The sequence below is a fragment of the Cibotium barometz genome, chromosome 59 (assembly GCF_041138505.1).
Source record: "Cibotium barometz isolate CiBa-2024 chromosome 59, ASM4113850v1, whole genome shotgun sequence".
In the NCBI taxonomy this organism is placed as follows: Eukaryota; Viridiplantae; Streptophyta; class Polypodiopsida; order Cyatheales; family Cibotiaceae; genus Cibotium; species Cibotium barometz.
The window spans coordinates 21,603,901-21,624,495 of record NC_141104.1 but is presented as its reverse complement, the minus strand read 5'-3'; the positions used below and the strand labels follow the sequence as shown (position 1 = coordinate 21,624,495).

Sequence of the window (20,595 nt, the reverse complement as noted above, 5' to 3'; positions counted from 1 at the left end):
GGGCGACAAAGGAGATTTTTTATTCCCCTCGCCTCTCAAAGGCCCTAATTGGTCGAAACAGGGACAACATTATTTTATTTTGTGGCATGTTAATGATTTGTGTGGTTGCCAACACAAGTGGATTCCTAGGCTAGTCTTTTGCATGTGTGTGGCAATGAATGTGGGCAAATATGTAAGCAGCCTCAAGACTACCAATGGCAAGGTGCTTTACAAAAGGGGGAGATCTCCCTTAAGCGGAGTCTCCGATGTCCAACTTCTCGCCCACCCGAAAAAAGGGTGGGGAGTCTGCGACATCCATGTCTTCGATCACCCCCGGGAAAGTGGGGTGGAGTCTCTAAACGAGAGCTTCCAATTCCCCAGCTTTTTTTTTTGGGGGGGGCACAAAAAGGGCCTCATTTTCTTGTCCAAGACCTTAATGTTATTAAGGAAGAAGGGTAAAAGGGGGGTTCTGATTTTTTCACACAAAGGCATTGAAAGTGTCGACGACGATTAATACTCTGCCTGGACTCCTTTGCTGTTTTTTCTTTAATTTTTTTGGTCTGCTTGTCGCACTCGCTCTAGCACTCTGCCGTGAGCTTCGCTTTTGCCTGTTCCCCCCCAGCCCCCCTGCCCCTCCCCATGCCTCATCAGATTCAGAAATCCTAGTCCTAATACCGTATCCTAACCCTAACCCTAACCCTCACTTTGTTGAATGAAGCAGTCTCCTTGAACCCGTGATTACTGCAGACGCTCATTTTGTTCGCTTCATCGGCTTCAACGAGAAGCTGGAATCCGAGCAGAATGTAGATTTTCACAGATGGAGCTGTGAGTAAGGTTTTGCAGAGAGGAGTGGAATCGGGGGCGGGGGTTCAAATGTCCACGGAGCCCGCAGGAACTTCCGGAGCTCGATCGCCCTCCACACCGCTGGTCTCAACTCGCTTTGTTTGGCCACATGGCGGACGCCGCGTGTACCTTTGCGGCTCATTCACCAGGTACTTTCTGTCTGTTCTTACTCTGTGTGTGTATGTGTTGCTCTGTCTTGCAGTTTAGGTTTTTTTCAGTTACCCTGATGGCTTGTATCCAAGGTTGCAATGTCAAGACTTATCTCAAGGATTTCACCTTGTTCTGTTATGATAGAATCTAGATTAGGTTTATTGGTTTCCTGGAGTCAAATTTCCAAGTGGAGAGCATCACCATGATCACCCTTGTTTTTAATGTAGAATCTCTTGAAAGACACAGAGACAAAGCCTTTTTCATGACTAGGCATTGCAGGACTTAGAAAGTGATTTGACTTGTGTAACTGGTGGGTAGCATCCCATACGAAACAGGTTGCGTGGGCTGGCTGAGTATCAATTGACTTCCAAACAGACTAGTTTTGTGCAGAGTCTGAACCAAATCAATAACTGGCAAGTGAAGCTGAGGAAGAGACGTCAGTTGTTCTTTGAGGAGGAACACAAATTCTAGCTAGAAGTGAGTATGGTGGCATTTTAGTTCATTAATTTGATGGAGGCATCCACAGACTCTATTGTGATTGTCGGTGCCATCTCGACCGCAAAGATCAAAGAAAACTAGTGTAGATGCTTGAGGCAAAATAATATTTGGTAAAAGCAGCTTCCTTGAATGGGTTGCTTGCACAAACAGCTCATTCCTCCTTCAGGGTAGTGATGACAATGAGGCCTTTAGTTAAAAGCAGCTTCTTACTTCCACAAACCAGCTTGAGTTTTTAGAGTAGTGATGACAATGAAGAGAGCAAAGAACATTAGTCCTCAATCTATCTTGTGGGAGAGCTATTATGTGGGGGCCGCAGCAATGAGGAATCGCACAGAGGTGAACCAATTCTATGATTCTTTTGCCCACATTATCTCATGGAGCTTACAGAAGAGCTCTATAGTATAGATGCTTTAGTTGTTAGGAAGGTACAGCATGCTATCCAGGGTTGTATGAATGCAAAAATGTACTATATATTCCTGAAAATTATAAAGCTTTTAAACTCACAAAGAATCCTTATAGGTCTGCTAACGATCGAATTGCTTTGCTAGACTCTGTTGCTCTCAAAGATAGTTGTGAAAACATAGCAAGAAGACCTTCTCTAGTCTTGTCCCAACAGTTTAGTCCACCATGCTGGACAATCAGCATCAATTGCTTCTGTTCTGGCTGCTTCTGAGGGCTGGTTCTTGTGCTCTTGAGGACTGGTCATCTCTCCCTTTGCTGGCTGCTCCGAAAGATCTATAGAATGGTGAGAACCGGGTCAGCTCATAGTCTCTAAAGTGGGAGGCCTATTTGTGTTTTTTTTGCATTTTCAAATTTGTTTTTTGGTAGGCAGTCCATTAATACTCTTATATCCTTTTGGGTGCCCTGGCACAATCTGAAAGCATCGATTTCTTCCTTAGCTAAACCTTAACCCTAACTAGCATTCCTAACACTGTCCTGCTTATGCTAGTCCGACATCGGAGTTAGTCACAGTAGGAAGCCTTGAATTGGTCTAAGTTAATTGCAGCTCTTCATGCTGCATCTCTTGCTATTTAGGATTGGCCTTCGCTTCCTTCGCTAGCTGCTCCAAGATATTTGGAGATGATGTGAAGAACAGAGATCTATTTATAGACCCCTAAATGGCTGGTCGATGTCGGAATGCACAGCAGCGGAAAATGAGAACTGCTGTGAGAAACAAAACGCAGAAGTGTAGAGAGAGAGAAGCTGTATAAACTCTGCTATATACATGAAGATCCGATACAAAAGAGTGTGGGGGTCAAGGGTGGTATTTATACCCTACAGTGCTGGTCGGCCAGGTCCAAAACAGCCGACAGCCTGCTCATCATGTCCATGACACTGTAAAAACCAGTCGGCCAGCAGAGGACATCAGTCGGCCAGTCCAGAGAGAGTCAGCCAGCAACAGAGAGAGTCGGCCAGCACAAGACAGCCTCCCACGACCCAAAAACAGGGAGAAAAAACATGGAAAAATGGGGAAAAAAGAGAACTCCTGGGCGGGCATACCCACAACAAAGGCTCTCACTGAGTAATATGTACAGACAGGAGATGACTGCTAACACCCCTCTCAGCTCCTGGATGTGGAACCAACCCTAGTGAGTTGGAGTGCTATCGGAGCATCGCCTGAGGTAGAGACTTCGTGAAGAGGTCCGCCGCATTGCCCTCTGTCGAACAAAACTGTAGCAAGATGTTATCAGCAAAAAACTTCTCACGAACAAAGTGACTTTGTATGACCGTAGGTTCCGCTAGTGGAAACTCAATCTCGCCAAGTAACCTTTGCAACCTCACCACCTTGCAAGCAACCTGATACTCTGTCTCTGTAGAAGACAAGGCAAAAGTTGGCTGCCTCTTGCTACTCCATGAAAGAGCTCTTGAGCCAAGGGTAAATCCGTATCCTGATGTAGATCTCCTCGTGTCTGGATCTCCTCCCCAATCTAAGTCACTCCAACCTTGGAGTCTGACTCCGTTCGTCGTTCCCCCTCTAGTGTCATAGAAGAGTCCAAGATCCTTCGTACCTTGCAGATACCGCAAGATCCGCAATCCTACGTCCCAATTTGTCTTCAAAGGCGTCTGCATGAATGAGCTCAACAGCCCCACTGGAAAGCTCAAGTCCAATCTGGTGTTCAGCAACCAAATCAATGAACCAACAAGCTTCCGAAACAAAGAGACATCAACTTGCTCACAAGAATCATCAATTGTAACTTTGGTATACCAAGTCTTGGAACCTGTTGAAGACCATATAAGACCCTCCTTATCCCGGAACCTCAAAGCCTGGAGGTTGCTCAACATACACCTCCTTCTGCAAGTCACCATCTGCCACTTGCATGGCTTTCCTACAAGTCCCTTGGGAAAGAGCTTCCTTAACTGCAGTAGGCTCTTTGTCCTGAATGATTCGAGACATCAAAGCATAGTTCACCTGTAAAGGCTCCTTTGACCGGCAAACGCAAGAATTGGTATGTCCCTGCTTGTTGCCAACGTCTGGCAAGCCATCCACCATTTGGTCTCGGAAAACCTGCTACAACATATCCACATTCAAGTGGTCATTACGAAACTGCCACAAATCACCTAATTGAGAACCTGTAAGGATGTCTGCATGGTTGTTCGCCGTAGGAATGTACTGGAGTCGGATGGTACCAAGCTCCCCTCACATATCAGAGCAAATCACACAGCATGCAATGGGGGTGTATATATAAATGATAAAATCTAGTACAGGAGCTCTATGTGAGACTCCGAAGGAGCAGAGAGGGCTGATGTCCGAAAAACGCAGATAATAATGCCGAAGTAAGCCTGATGTAAGCACTGATATATGCCCGCTGTAAGGCTGATGTAAACGCTGAAGTACTTCTTATGAAGAAACGCTGAGGTCAGCCTGATGGTGTGCTGAAGTAAACGCAAAAGTTTACCTGATGGTGAAAACGTTGAGATTAGCCCTGATGTAGGCGATGACAAACGCAGAACACAGCCCTGATGTAGGTGATGGAGAAACGCTATACACAGCCCTGATGTAGGTGATGAGTCCGCAAGAAGAGATCGGCAAGTTGCACCAGTCGTAGGTGACTTGCACCAGCAGCAGAGAAGGCAGGTTGCACCTGTCGTGGGCGGCCTGCACTAGCAACAAAGAAGGCAGGTTGCGCGCTGATGGTGACCTAGATGTTGGTGACTAGCAGAGGAGGTGCTTGTACTTGTTCCTGAATAAAGATGCGCTTCATGTATATATAGGAAGGGTGGGTGCTGGTCGGCCAGCAGATAAAGGTAAAGTGAAATGACCAAATAACCCTTTTGGGTTGGGTAAGGGTATATTTTCACACACAGTCCACAGATGGGGTTGGTAGTATTTATGATTTTTGGTGTCCTTGAACTGGCCGACAGCTAGTTGGCTGGTTGATGGACATGGATGGGGCCTATATAAAGGTGCATCCAGTTTTTAGTATAGCATCTTACTCACTTGAGGGAAGATCCAAGATAGGGTTCTGTTACCCCTTTTTGGAAGGCCTAAAGCCACATACATCGTAAGGTTTTTAATATACTAGGAATATACTGAAAATACAGCTCTCTTTCTCTCTTCTTTGCATCTCTCCTTTGCGTTTCGCATCAAGATGTTCCAATGAAAGGTGTTTAGGTTGGAAAGAAGACATAGAGCTTCTACGCATGCAACACTAGAATGGCAAGTAAAAGCTATAATGACAATGGAGAGCTGAGGTGACGAGTGTGAGGTCACTTGTCTCACTTTGATCCACACTCCTGCTACGTCTCAATTTAAGAGATGGTCTGTAAGGTCTCCAAGACCATGCCCAAGGATTGTTTGACCTAGAACCGAAACCGTAACGAGGTTTCATAGACCCGACATCGTTGAACGCATCGCATGCCCGTGATGGATTGTGGCTAGCATCCCCCGTAGGTTTAGTGCCTCAAACCTATTAGCACATTCATCCCCAGTTTCTACCCATTTGTGGTGTCCTTTTGGTCCCATTTGTATGGCCCTTGATTGTGGGCTGGCCACCCCTATTTTACATATTTTTCTGGGAATTTTCCCAGCCCTTTTGGTATTTTACCAGTCGGCCAGCTCATATGCTGTAATATGCGGAAGCTTCGGAGAAGGATCGGTACTTCAAAACTCAGAAATCAGCACTCTTTTCGCGACGGAATTAAGGCACAGACTTAAAGGAGATGTGCAGAAAATAGAGAGAGAAAGGGGAGATGGAGAGGACACAGTATTGGGTCCCAATTACCCTCTGTAGGGCCCCCACCACGGATGGTGTATTTGCTTTATTAGAATGATGTAAATCTGAAAACAAATACAGAAACTTGACCTTTTCTTGGCTGGAAAACCTGCCCTTGACCTTCAGTCCTTCACCCCTTTGCGTTAGCAACCTCTTGGCTGTCCTGGCCCTTGTTTGCTTGATGCACTTGGTGAATTATGAGATGACTTCAATGATTATTGGCTGGAGTATTTATACTCCCTCTATCATCCAGTCGGCCAGCTTCATGAAGCCCCACGACTAGGTTTTTTTTAATAAAATGCTTTCACATTCTATTCTATATGGTGCTTTCACACTAGGCAGCCTGCTGGCCACTTCAGGGACAGTGTCAAGCTGCGCATAGCTTCTGGGACAGCTCCTGGCTGCTGGGCACATCTGCGCATGGGTGTGGGACTGCCCCTACACTTGGCCGACCTGCTGGATAGGGCTTTTGTCCCTGTCGGCTGCCTGTCCAGAAGCTCTAGAGCTGGCCGACAGCCCTTCCAGCCCATGCCATGGCTGGTGGGCATAGCTTGGGCCCTCCTGGCCCCTTGGGGGTGGTTCTACACCTTCCCCATGCCCACACTAAGAGTGCAAGTGCAAATCTTCGCACTGGGGTAGCCCTATGGGCTGGCCCCATCTCTACATGCAAACCTACATGCCTACAGAGGTCTGGCATCCAGTTGCAAACCAGATACACAGAACATCTGACATCATTCCAGAGGGAGACTCACAGTGCGGACTGGCACTGCTTCATGTGCAGGACAGTGCACACCTGACCTCGGACGACTGAGATGGATCCCTGGCTGACTCGTCCCAGACTGGGCTCACATGGGACCAGTTCACCATCCCAGGTCCTGCACCTTCTGTACAAAAATGTCTACGTGGCATCCAAGTGCGGGATGCACGTGACATATGCTCCAGTCAGCCAGCATATTCAGCTCTTGTCGGCCAGCCCTCCTCACCTATAAATAGGTGGGGCTGGCCTCTCTTTTCTCATTTAGTCTTGTACATATTTTGCTCCCTCACTTATGAGACTATCTGTGTCTCTTGCTTGGGACTGTTTTGCTTCAGTATATTCAGCATAGTTTGCTCCATATCTCTCTCTCTCTCTCTCTCTCTCTCGCACTCTCTGTTCAGCACATTCTAGTGCCACTCTGCTTCCGCTCTGTGCACTCTTTCATGGTATCGTCGCTCCCGGTTTAGTAACCTCTTTGCTGCCCCAGATTCAGCCCTGTTTTCAGCACCTTCTCCTCTGCGTTTTTCTTCCAGATCCATAGTCTTTGCTGCAGCGTTTTCTGGACAGCACCCTGCTGGTCGCTTTTTCCTTCAGATTGGCTTCATCAACTCAGCCATTAGGTACTTGTTGACCAGCGTTTTCTTTCCCACTTGGAGATTGGACAATAGGCGGCCTATTTTCTACAGGACAGCAGCCTTTCTTTGCTGCGTTTTCCTCTCCAGTGGCCCTTTCCCTTTGCAAAGGGGGCTTGTGGTGTTGCAGGCTTTGGTGGCACTCTTGGTACCTGTGGAGGACACTTCTTCTTCAGAATTTGTGCGTTTTCTTGAGGAGAGCCTAAGCTACTGTCCTTGTTGTTGCCTTTCCCTCTTACACCCTCTTACAGCATATTCTCGAGTGCTGTCCAGCCTCTTAGGGTTGTGTTTTGGTGGGAGGAAAGACCCTATATCAGCGTTTTTTGATTTGGACAGTTTTATCTTATGAGGGTTGGTTCTCTTGATTGGATTCATGATGACAGCTTCAGATTTGGCTCCCGTACCACTCTCTTGTTATTTCCTTGATGAGACAGACCAGTTGGATGGTGGTAACTTTCAGTCATGGAAGTTGCAGGTTACTTCTATTCTCAAGGAGTATGGTTTGATGGAGTTTCTCTCGTACAAGAATCGGTGCTTGCCGGACCTTGCCTTTGCAGAGGATGTGTGTCGGTGGAGGAAGACTGACAGACATATCTATGGCTTTCTCCTCTTGAATTGTCAGGATTCGGTTCTTCGACACTTCATCTATGCTCCTGATGATGCTTCTACCTTCTATGTGTGCCAGTTGCTTTGTGACCTGTATGGTGATGCCAGTGATCAGTAGATGCTTTCTGTTTTTGGGTGCTATGCAGCCAATGATCTTATGGATACTTCTTTTGGAGATGTTCCTGCAGCGAAGGATAGTGGGCCAGTTTTGCTCACTGCATCTGAGGAGTTTGTTTCTCCTGTTGCCCTGCCTTCAGTTTCTGTGCTCTCCTTGCCAGGATGATATATCTGGTAATGTTTTTGAGGAAGATAGTGGGCTGTCTTTGCTCACAACTTCTGGGGGGGGTTTTTCTCCTATTGCTTCGTCTCCGATTCTTTCTTCGTCAACCAGTGACGAGGATGTGTTGTTGGTCCCTTTGCCTTCTATGGAGGAGCCTGCTTCTACGCTGTGTTATGCTATTGAGGAGGCTGCTACTACTTCAGTTACCACTACAGTGAATGTTCCTACTTCCCTTACTCTGTGTGAGGATTTTGGATTGTGGTTAGGTATGTCCGTGACCGTGCCTGGGGCGCAGTGGTACTTCCAGGGATTGAAGGATTGGGATTTGGATTTGGTTGGGCCTTTGGAGTCCCGACATCAGTTTTCAGAGGGGGCAGTTGAGTTCTTACATCTGGTTATGCCGACCTTTGAGGAGGGTGCTATTATACATCATTTGGCTACTCTTGGTACAGAGTTGGAGCAGATGGGCTCTATTTCTTTTGAGGGTATTATCTTCTTGGAGCTACAGGCTTCTAGGGATTCCTGTGACATTGTGTTTATATTTGGGTTTGGCACTGACATTGTGTTTATATTTGGGTTTGGCACCGATATTTGGAGCAGCACGATGCAACCTTCATGGTTGATTTCTTCTAGAAGAATAGTGTACTTGGCAGCTTGTTCTATTACTTTTGTAGTTGAGTTGCTGTGGAGACTGCTTGTGGAGCTTTCCTAGTACCTGTTGTTGCTGCTTTCTTTTGTCTTTGACAGAGGACGACTTCTTCGGCTTCTCGGAGTTATGTTCAGCATCTGGTGCTGGTGCTGAGAGGGGGTGTTAGCACATTCATCCCCAGTTTCTACCCATTTCTGGTGTCCTTTTGGTCCCATTTGTATGGCCCTTGATTGTGGGCTGGCCACCCCTATTTTACATATTTTTTTGGGATTTTTCCCAGCCGTTTTGGTATTTTACCAATCGGCCAGCATATTCAGCTCCAGTCGGCCAGCCCTCCTCACCTATAAATAGGTGGGGCTGGCCTCTCTTCTCATTCAGTCTTGTACATATTTTACTCCCTCACTTATGAGACTATCTATGTCTCTTGCTTGGGACTGTTTTGCTTTAGTATATTCAGCATAGTTTGCTCCATATCTCTCTCTCTTGCACTCTCTGTTCAGCACATTCTAGTGCCACTCTGCTTCCACTCTGTGCACTCTTTCAAAACCACCCCTGAGCCTGAGGTCTAATTGTCGTGAGCCTGCTTGGTATCAATGGCCCCAACTTAGCATCCCATACCATTAGGCTGAACCACCCACCTTGTAGCTCCATGGCCACAAGATTCTGCACGCTCCCTTGGTAGCCCTAGGCCATTGTGTGACTACTTGACCTCTTGTGTATAATAAGTGACCCCAAGGTCACTTACATAACATTAACCCGGATGTTATTCAACCTTGCTTAGTTTTAAGCTTTCTTGCTTTATTTATAAGGTTTCAACTATTATTAGTCCTAGGCTATTAATTATAAATTCTTAGCCAATCTAGACCACTTTTTGCTAGTACTTAGCCCACTTGTGAATCCTCCAAGTTTCTACGTCCTAGCTAAGCCCTTAACCCTAATCTTGGGTTAGTACACGCGCGTAGCCCTAACCTAGGCCTATTGGGTGAAGAGGATGAGTGATGCAAAAGAAGATTGCATTGGAATGAGTGGAGTTTGAGAGTCAACTCCATAATATCAAAATACAATAAAAGTGGTGGTGTCCTTTCACACCGGATATCCAAGGGAGAAAAGTGTCCTTGGTTAGCCCATGTTCACATGTGGCACTACTCATAGCATATATGCCAATAATTGCTTCGCCATTGCATGAGCTCACTAAGAAAAAGACAATCTTGAAATGGACCATTGATGAGAAAGGCTTTTGTTCGCCTCAAGGATGCCATTATGAGTGAGCTTGTGTTAGATTTGCAGAAACCTTTCTGTGTGGAGTGTGATGTATCTGGAAGTTGCATTGGGGCTGTCTTAAATCAAGGACGACATGCCGTAGCTTATGAAAGCCGCTGTTTGCATGATGCAGAGCTTTCTTTGGGCATCTATGAGAAGGAGTTGTTCACTGTGATTCATGCATTGACTATTTGGAAACACTACCTTCTTGGGTCTGATTTTATGGTCAAGATAGATCATCAAAGCCTAAGGTACTTCTTGATGCAAACAAAGATTTTGGAGAACCATATGAGGATGACAAACTTCTTGTCTATGTTTCATTTTCAGATTATGCACACTCATGAAAGAAGAATGTGGTGGCAAATGCATTGTCTAGAAAGCCATATGTGGTTGCACTGTGCAGTGTCAGTTACCACACATGGGGACTTGTCTGCCATGTGTGAATTGTACCATATGGATGTTGATTTTAGGCATATATGGACTGATTTAGTGGCTGGACTGCGCATGCCTCTTATGTGATTAAAGAGGGATATCTCATGAAGGATAACTGCCCCTGTGTTGCCTCAAACATTAGGCAAAAGGTCATTGATGAGTGCCATGCTCCTCCGTATGCAGGACATAGAGATATCATACCTACTACATGCATGATTGAGTGCTATTTCTTTTGGCCAAGTATGTGCAAGAATATTGAGGCATATATACGTGCATGTATCATATGCTAGAAGGTCAAGTTTGATAGGGAAAAGGCTCCAGGTTTGCTTCATCTGTTGCCAGTTCCCTCGCAGCCATGGGAAGTATTGCAATGGACTTTATCATGGATTTACCTCGTACTCAACAAGGCAATGATGCTTTTTGGACCATTGTTGATAGGTCTAGCAAGCAGGCACACTTCTTGCCGGTCAGGAAGACCATTAAGCCCGAGCATATGGTCAAGATATTTGTGGCACAAGTGTTCAAATACCTTGGTATGCCAAAGTCCATTAGGGGAGAGAGATCCGAGGACTATGGGCCTCTTTTGGCGAGCTCTGTTTAACAATATGGGCACTTATCTGGACTTCTTGTCAGCTTTTCATACCCAAATGAATGGGCAAAGTGAGGCTGCAAATTCAGTTGTGTTGGATCTCAAAATTCAAATGCTATGTTGTAGATTAGAAAACAACTAGGGAGGAGTACCTACCGTTGGTAGGATTTGCATACAACAACACAGTGCATGCCTCCACGGGAAGGGTCCCGTTTGGGATTGTTTATGGCAAAGTGATATTGCCACCCATCCTATGTACTAAGGATGAGATCTCTGCAACTGATGAATATGTTATAGATCTTGATGTTGCCTTTGGATAAGTGCGGATAGCCATTGGTCGTTCATAGGATAAGCATAAGAGGACCGACGACAAGCATAGAAGAGAGGTGGACATCAAAGAGAATGATTGGGTATTGCTGAAATTTGAGAAAGCAAGACACCGTAAGAGGCCAAGAAAGGAGGGAGCATGCTCTAAGCTCTCTACCAGGTATTACGGACCTTTTAAAGTGATCGATGAGGTTGCTTTCTGGCTTGCATTGCGTGATCATTGGAGGATTCACAATGTCTTTCATGTGAGTCTATTTCGGAAGTATGTGGGGCTAGAGCTAGAAGAGCCTGTCATAGAAGAGCTGCCAGAGGTTGATGAGGTAAGAGGAAGTTCTTCAACCTAAATAGATTGTGTTTCACAAGGAGAGAAAGCTACCCGCCTAATAAGCTTTCGAGGAGATACCTTGTGAAGTGCAAGAACTATTTGCCTATAGACGCAAAATGGGTTGATGAAGACTACTTCAAAGATTACCCATAGCTTCTTCAGGCGTATCTAGAGGCTTTTCAGTTGAGATCAACTGTTTAGAAGCCAAGAGGGATGTCACCATTTGGCCGTCTAAGTGGTCTTCCCCTATTTCGTTCCAAGGTACGGGAGCCTAGGGAGTTTCGTGTCGCCCGTCCTAAGGCAAGGACTTGCATCACCTACGGGAGGGCAAGCCTCCTGTCACTCGTAGTGTGGCTAGGACATGGAACCCATTGACAAGGATCCCAGTTTAGGCTTCCCACTGAGCTAGTTTCATGCTCGGGAAGCCTTGCTATTTATAGGTTCCAGGAACGAGAGATATATCCATTGCATAATGCATGTGCACGCATCTTTGCTTGCTTGAAATTGATTTCACGGACTTGTTTTCGTGTGACTGCCTGCTATGCCATGTCCAGTTCACGGGCAAGGGACGCCCACCTGTGAACTGTGTGAATCCTTGTCTTTTGAGTGACTTTGTGGCATGTGAACAGGTGGTAAGTATCATTTCTAATCTTATTTTTATTTGCAAAGGTTTTATAAGCTTTGGAGTTCACACTCACTTTAAATATTGGGCTGCCCATTAGCTAGTGCTTGGGGCCCAGTTCCTTAACTCTTGTCCAGCCAGCCTGGTGGGCACACCCACTCCCTTTCTCATCCACGTGAGGGCATTTAATGGCTTGGGCAGTGCCCACCCTATACTTAAGGAGGGGTAGGGGGGGATTGGACCCCTTCCACCCCCCTTCACCAACGTATCCCATGAGTGCTTCTCTCTCTCTCTCTCATTGGAAAAGCAGCACATCATTTTGTTGGCTATTTTTTTGTGCAAGTGGACTCTCTCACTCATAGGATTTTCCCTTGGCTGCACCACCAGTTGTACTAGCTATGCACCTGCCTATTGTACATGTTGTACTTGATTGTGTACTTGTTGAAATCAAATTGTACTTGCAAGTATATGTTGAAACCCTAATTGTACTTGCAAGAACATCCTAATTGTACCTGCAAGTATTTGTCGAAACCCTAACTGCACCTCTGCAAGTACGTGTTGATTCCTGAATATCATTCTACATCTATAGAACTAGATGTACGTGCTGTGAACCGACACCATGTGTACCTGTTTGAGTACCTGCTATTGACATTGCATACCAGTACTTGCTCGTGTACTTGTACCTGTTTGTGTGCAATTACTTGTTTGAGTACTCGCACCAGGGAGGATTGAACCATGGTCTCTGCGAGGGTGTGAGCCAGGCTCTGATACGAGAGCGCTTGTTTGTGCATGGTCTTGGAACGACAATTTTCGCATTCACTTCCCTCCAAGTGCGTGAGATGGGTTGGCCAAGCTATTTGACTCGTTCGACGAGTCTGGCATTGACAGTCTAATCCGACATACTTTTGTTTGGGTAACTTGTCCTCATGCTTGCATTGCATTGGACTATCTGGCAGGCAAGCCTTGTTAGAAGTCATCTCCTGTCTATATTTATACACCAGGGCCTCTGTTGTGGGTGTGCCCGCCCTGTATAAGGTGTTTTATCATTTTTCCACACTCCCCGTATTTTTCCCTATTTTTTCCCATTTTTTCTAGTGGTGGGGAGGGTTGCCAGAGGGTGGCAGGAGCACTCCAGTGCTGGCAGATTGCATACAGATGAGTCGTGGGCTACTGGACTGCTGGCCGACTGCATTTTCTCAGTCGTGGGCACTTCTTTGTTGGCCGACTGCATTTATGCAGTCGTGGGCACCTTTTTAGCAGTCGTGGGCACTTTTTATGCTGGCCGACTGCTCTCCCAGGGCATATATATAGGCCCCTTCCCCCCACCACTCATTCATTCAGTTTTCTTGGGATCTTGTGTATAGAGAAGAGTTTACACACCTATCTCTCTGTGTTTCTTGTGCTGTTTATTTTCTGTAGTCTACTTGCTCTTGTCTACCCAAGTTTGGTTATCATTTCCGTTGCATATTCTGACATGGTATCAGAGTCCTAGGCTCGAGATAGATCTTGGGAGTTTTTCTGAGCAAGAGGGGGAGCGTTAGGCTGCTGATTGGTGGACTGTTTTGGGCTGTACGGGAAGAGAAGGTGCAAGAGGAAGGCGGGCTAAGGTGCTGGACAGCCACTTGCAGGTTTTCAGATTTTTTTTTCCCACCCACCCACCCTTTCAGGTTACTCTCCTCGATGGCAGATTTACTAGAGATGGCTGAGAAGCACGTGAAGATTCTGACTCTCCCCACGTTCCCAGTGGATCGTCAGTTGGACGGGTCCAATTACGGCATCTGGAAGGTCATGATGGAGTCGGTGCTGGAGTCATATGACCTTGTTGTTTTTATCATCATTGGAGTTCCACGGCCGGAAGCTGAGGAAGGGGAGTTACTATCGACGAGGAAGGACCGAGAGGCACAGGCACACATGTGGGACCGTGTCAACGCCAGGGTCCGGTCGTTTATTTTCCTCAATTGCACACCACAAGTGATCAATCATGTGAAGCACATGACGCTGGCGAGAGGCATATGGGAGCACTTGGCTTCTTTGTATAACAGGGTATCCCCCATGAAATGGATCTCCTTGGAAGTGCAGATGCGGGTTATGAACCCTGCAAAGTCTTCGACGATGCGGGAACACATCAACAAGCCGCAGGCCCTTCAGCAGGAAGTCCTACAAGCTGGGAAAGAGATATCATGTGAAGATATGGCCATCACTTTGCTTTCCCACTTGCTTGGTCAGTATTCTGCTTTCTATTTCTCGTTGATCACGAGTGGCAGGCTCAGCACCATTACTTGGGAGGAGCTTGTGCCAATGGTCTTGGACCAGGAGGAACGTTTCACGAACCCTCCTCACGGCGGAGGTTCGGAGGCCTTAACTGGCCAACGGTCGAAAGGCCGGAATAACAAGAAGGGCAAAGGGAAGGCTTCACCGGGTCTGAGAAGAAGCCTGATCCAGAACGAGAGAAGCTGAAGGCCGAAAGATCTTGTAATGATTGTGGCGAGAAAGGCCACTACTGGAGGAAGTGCCCTAAGCGGACAGGGAAGAGTGCTGATTCCTCAGCCTCAGCTGCAAAGACTCCGGCATTTGTGCACTTAGAGATGGTGGACTCCGATGCTTCATCATCTTCGAGCGAGGAGGCAGTTGGCTTCACCGCGAAGGATACCCGGGAATGGATTCTCGACAGTGGTGCTTCCAGGCACATGACTCCATCCCGTGACTTCTTTCTGGATCTGAAACGGCAGTCAGGTCGTATCTTTATTGGCGATAACTCCACTATTCCGATACATAGTGAGGGCCAGATGGAGATTATTCCCGACGGCAAGGGGGGCAAGCATGCCTCCCGTGTTCTTTATGTCCCTGCTCTGGGTTTTCATCTTCTGTCAGTGCATGAGGTATGCAAGACTGGCTTTCGGGTGGAATTTGAGGAGCATTCAGTTGCTCTAAGGGACCATGAGACTGGCTAGGTTGTTTGGGAAGGCGGTGTGGAGAATGACATCTACAAGCTCTTTGCACTCTCCACTTTGACAGGTTCTTAGGTCGGAGATTTGTGGCACTTTCGTTTTGGCCACTTAAATGTGGATTTTGAGGCGCGCCTTCCGGGACCAGATGGTGGTTGGCTTGTCAGATGTTGGTAGTAGGCAAGGGCGTTGCAGCTCTTGCATACGTGGTAAGCAGCAAAGGGAATCCTTTCCGAAGCAGGCTTCCAGGCGGGCTTCGAAACCATTGGAGTTGATTCACACTGACTTGTGTGGACCTCAGCAGATACCATCTTTGGGAGGATCTCTCTACTTTATGCTGCTTGTTGATGATTGTACCAGATTCACGTGGGTCTACTTTCTTTCACAGAAGGACCAGGCTTTTGCTCGGTTCAAGGATTGGCACGTGATGGTGGAGAAAGAGTCTGGATTTCAGGTCAAGACTCTCAGGGCTGACAAAGGAGGTGAATTCTCCTCGACTGTATTTTTCAGATTTTGTGCAGATCATGGCATAAAAGGGAATTGGCCAATACCGGATCGCCTTCGGAGAATGGAGTTGTTGAATGCAAGAACAGGACTGTGGTGGAGATGGCGAGGACCATGTTGGAGCATCGTAATCTTCCTCGTCCACTTTGGGGTGAGGCTGTGGCAACGGCTGTCCATACCATCAACTGCTCTCCGACGACTTCAGTACCCCATATGACTCCATTTGAGGCATACTTTGGCAAGAAACCCGATGTCTCGCACTTCCGTGTCTTTGGGAGTGATGCGTATGTACATATTCCGAAGAAGCAGAGGGGAAAGCTTGACTCCAAGTCCCGTAAGCTGGTATTTGTGGGGTATAACTCTCTTTCCAAGGGATACAGGTTGTATGATCCAGATAGGAACGAGATTGTTGTCAGCCTGGATGTGGTCTTTGACGAGCATGTTCGAGCATCCACTGTCGAGGAGCCGCCACTTCTTGGAGATCCAGAGGAGTCTGATGATGATTCCCAGTCTACTACTCCAGTTGATCCACCTCAGTCATCACAGGAGGTTGAGCCCGCAGCTGGAGTTGAGCCCCTGCGATCACAGGAGGCTCCACGATCTGTTCGAGTACCTAGGTGGTTGTTAGACACCCTTCGGGAGTCAGGTGTCACGGAGCTACCCTCCGAGTGGACCACAGAGGACGGCCCTCGAAGATCACATCGAGTCCGAGATAAAAGCAACACGGAAGCCTCAATATGTCAATATTGGATCAATATGAGTACCTATATTGCGCAGTTCCAAAATCGAAATTGTCTGCTTAACCTTCCCATAGAACCAATGCCATATTTTAGTGAGGAAGCACTCCTTCCTCTACCACCTTCTCCAGAGGCCGGTTTTTGTGAAGGGTTGTCCCTGCATCCTGAGGAAATTGATACCATCTTTCCAGCAGATGTGGACACGGATCCACCACCAGCGCAAGGGTCAGCGACTCCACAATAAGATCGACAAGCCAGGGCACTTTTCTCCCACTGGGTTTTTTCCCTCGGCTATATTCGGTGATTGGCACCAATAGTAAATTTTATTCCTTTCTTTTCTTTTCTTGTTTGTTAATAACCATTTTGCAGAGATCTCAGCTAAACAAGAGCATCAAAACACGTCCCAATAGTCCACCTACCGTGCCCACAAATTAGGAAGGGGGGAGACGCTACGCCTACAAAGACCAAGGATGGAGCTTCTTCAGGTGAACTATGCTCTGATGTCTCGTATCATGCGGGATAAGGAGCCCACTTCCGTAAAGGAAGCCCTTTCACAGGATACTTGGAGGGAAGCCATGCAGGTGGAACTTGATGCCATCGAGAAGAACAACACTTGGGAGTTGGTACCGAGGCCGTCGAAGCGGTCAGTCATCGGTGTCAAATGGGTCTTTAAGACCAAGTACGCGGCTGATGGGTCGGTGGACAAACACAAAGCCAGGCTCGTGGCTAAAGGTTATGCTCAGTGGCCAGGCATCGACTACGAGGATACCTTTGCACCGACAGCGCGGATGACCACGATTCGGACCGTTCTTGCCCTTGCTTCTTCTCAGAGGTGGCCCGTGTACCAGATGGATGTAAAATCTGCGTTCCTTAATGGTGACCTGCAGGAGGAGGTGTACGTTGAGCAGCCTCCAGGCTTTATTGTTCCAGGATCGGACGTAAGGCCTTGTATGGTCTTAAGCAGGCTCCCAGGGCTTGGAATCAGAAGATTGATTCCTTCTTTATTCGGACTGGATTTCAGAGATCGGTTGCAGATCCGAACCTGTATCTCTTTCGGGAACGCGGCATGGTCACACTTATCATCCTTTATGTGGATGATCTCATTCTCACCGGCGGTCATGTGGAGCACATTGGAGTGACGAAGGCTGCCTTGTCAAAGGAGTTTGAGATGACCGATTTAGGCTTACTCCACTTCTTCTTGGGATTGGACATCTGGCAGACCCAAAGGGGGTTTTTCGTCTCTCAGCAGCGGTATGTTCATGAGTTGCTTGAGGCCTTTGGGATAGAGAACTACAAGCCTATTACCTCGCCGATGGACCCGAACACAAAGTTAACCGTTACAGATCCTTGTGAGCCTGTTGATGCCTCACAGTACAGGAAGTTGGTTGGTTCATTGATCTGGTTGCTGAACACCAGATTGGACTTGAGCTTCTCCGTGGGGCTGTTGAGCTCTTTTATGCAGACGCCATTGAAGACTCATTGGGACGCAGGATTGCGGATCTTGCGGTATCTGCAGAGTACGAAGGATCTGGGACTCTTTTACACAGGAGGGAATGGAGTCAAGCTCCAAGGTTGGAGTGACTCAGATTGGGAGGAGATCCAGACACGAGGAGATCTACTTCAGGATACACTTTTACCCTCGGCTCAGGAGCAGTTTCTTGGAGCAGCAAGAGGCAGCCAACTATTGCCCACAGTCATCCAGTGCGATAACCAGAGTTGTATAGCTATTGCTTGGAACCCGGTTTTCCATGCCCGGACCAAGCATATAGAGATACAGTATCACTTTGTACGTGAGAAGATCTTGGCTGGTGACATCTTGCTACTTTATTGTTCGACGGAGGACAATGCGGCGGACCTCTTCACGAAGTCTCTACCTCAGGCTACGCTCAGGTGGCACTCCAGGTCCCTTGGTTTCACAGCCAGGAGCTGAGAGGGGGTGTTAGAAGTCATCTCCTGTCTATATTTATACACCAGGGCCTCTGTTGTGGGTGTGCCCGCCCTGTATAAGGTGTTTTATCATTTTTCCACACTCCCCGTATTTTTCCCTATTTTTTTCCATTTTTTCTAGTGGTGGGGAGGGTTGCCAGAGGGTGGCAGGAGCACTCCAGTGCTGGCCGACTGCATACAGATGAGTTGTGGGCTACTGGACTGCTGGCCGACTGCATTTTCTCAGTCGTGGGCACTTCTCTGCTGGCCGACTGCATTTATGCAGTCGTGGGCACCTTTTCAGCAGTCGTGGGCACTTTTTATGCTGGCCGACTGCTCTCCCAGGGGCATATATGTAGGCCCCTTCCCCCCACCACTCAATTCATTCAGTTTTCTCGGGATCTTGTGTATAGAGAAGAGTTTACACACCTATCTCTCTGTGTTTCTTGTGCTGTTTATTTTTTGTAGTCTACTTGCTCTTGTCTACCCAAGTTTGGTTATCATTTCCGCTGCATATTCTGACAAGCCCTTGGAACTTTGTACAAATTAAAACGTATTTTCAGCTCCCCGAAGCATTTTGTCATTTACCACACCCTTCTTTGTCTGTGAGTGCCTAGGTGTCCACCATAAGCCCTTTCTCGTTTGAACCTTGTCACTGAATGCTACGCCACTTCAACGTGCTACTACATACGGAGATCTTATCAACGTCCATAGGGAATGGGTCATGGGTCAATGTCCCCCGCCCACTGGGGATCAAGATTCTTCCCATACTTCAATAATATACGGAGTATTGAAAGGGGGGGGGGTTTGCAGTCCCTGGTGGTGTCTTTGTGCAGCTCTCTTTCAGCTTTGTTATTTACTTTGATGCAATGTCTATTGCTTAAGTGTAGCCCTAATCCTAGGCCTGCATCTTTGAGCAGGCAGGTGCAGATGCCAAATGGCCAGACACAACCAGCACCTGGGCAAGCTGAAATGAGAGGCAGCCCAACTGGTCCACGGTGTATGTGGCTCTACAAGTTCAAGGGTGAAAACGTCTGGGATTATATTTCTTTCTCATTGTGTTGTGTACACAAAGTTGGAACTGAATTGAGGTGTGGAAATGGTACACACTCACTTGCACAAAGCTCTACGAAGTAAGATATACCGTATTATCTCATGGAGTCTGATAGAGACAACATGGAAGGATGTACATGTGAAGGGCTGCAATGGAGCCTTTTCAAGGCAGCCTTGTGGTTGAGCAGCCAGGTTGTACAACTGGTTGGCAAGGTCAGGCTGCCAGTCAGCCTGCTGGGATCTGCCCATACAGTGGGTATCCTGCCTTCTCTTCCCAGCTAGCTTTCACATGCAGTGTGTCCTTGCTAATTGAGGGGGGCTACTTACAGATGTGCTCCAAACTTTTCTTCCTTAACATATAGCTATAGTACAGTAATGCCACATGCACCAAGAGTAGAAGTGTATTTGCCTGTGACATCAATTTCTCTCTGATGAGAATTTTTGTCCAAGTTTTCAGTCAGTTGTAAAAAGACCTAATTTTCGGGGTCTAGGGGTTTGTGAGTACTTGCATGAAAGACATTTTTTGCATCTTAGAAGTGTTTGGGAACTTGCTGAAATGCATCTCTTTGGTTTCTATTTATAATCCCACCCGCAACTTATTTAACACATTCCTACAATAATAACACTTTATTTTGTGATGCTCCAGGTGGCAAGACATGATACCTATGTCACCTGTTGAAGGTCGTCCATCCATTTTCCAAGTTTTTTGCAGCCTTACTCCAGGTTACTATCAGGTGCTTATAGGGATTTTTAATAGAGGAGCTTACATTAATGTCTAGGATCATATTTTTGTGCAGTTCAAACGGTTGTAAATTCTAGATTTTGAAGCTATTAATTACCATGAGATTTTAAGTGTGTATTTGTAACCCGATATGCTTAACTAACATGGGTTGAAAAGGGTGAAACCAACCATGAGCCAGGTATCAAGGTTACTTTATGAACTTTAGCCACGAGCCCCTCTTATTTCATTGCTAGGAAATGGTTTCCTATGGACCTTTTTGTCCCCAGTGCTTTGAAAGCTTCAGTTCCCATCAACCGGTTGCTTGCGAGGGTATGGACTAGTCTGTCTTGTGTTGTCATGCACTGATTGCTGGCTGTTGAGTCAGTCAACTGATCATGAATATGGAAAGTCTTGCCTTCTAGGCCGTGATTTACTGAAGAAAAGATCTGCAACACCTGTAACATTGCCTCTAGGAATGTAAGCATGTGCTCTTCATCTTTTGTGTCAGGAGGTTTGCACTCTACGTGCCTATTGTCTTCTTACATG

The 20,595-nt window shown here is 46.9% G+C and overlaps 1 protein-coding gene across 5 annotated transcripts in view; it reads left to right on the top strand.

The window, feature by feature from the left end:
- The first annotated feature begins 414 nt into the window (after window positions 1-414).
- The window catches only part of LOC147605600 (sucrose nonfermenting 4-like protein), a 55,183-nt gene continuing 35,002 nt past the window's right edge, over window positions 415-20,595 (top strand). For 2 of the 5 annotated variants that reach the window (XM_086793684.1, XM_086793682.1), the window contains exons 1-2: window positions 415-971; window positions 19,975-20,062. In XM_086793684.1, coding sequence (XP_086649810.1) covers window positions 853-971; window positions 19,975-20,062 — 207 coding nt within the window. In that variant the 5' untranslated portion in view covers window positions 415-852. The remainder of the gene's footprint in view (window positions 972-19,974; window positions 20,063-20,595) is intronic. The other 3 variants (XM_086793686.1, XM_086793685.1, XM_086793687.1) reach the window with 3 other exon arrangements.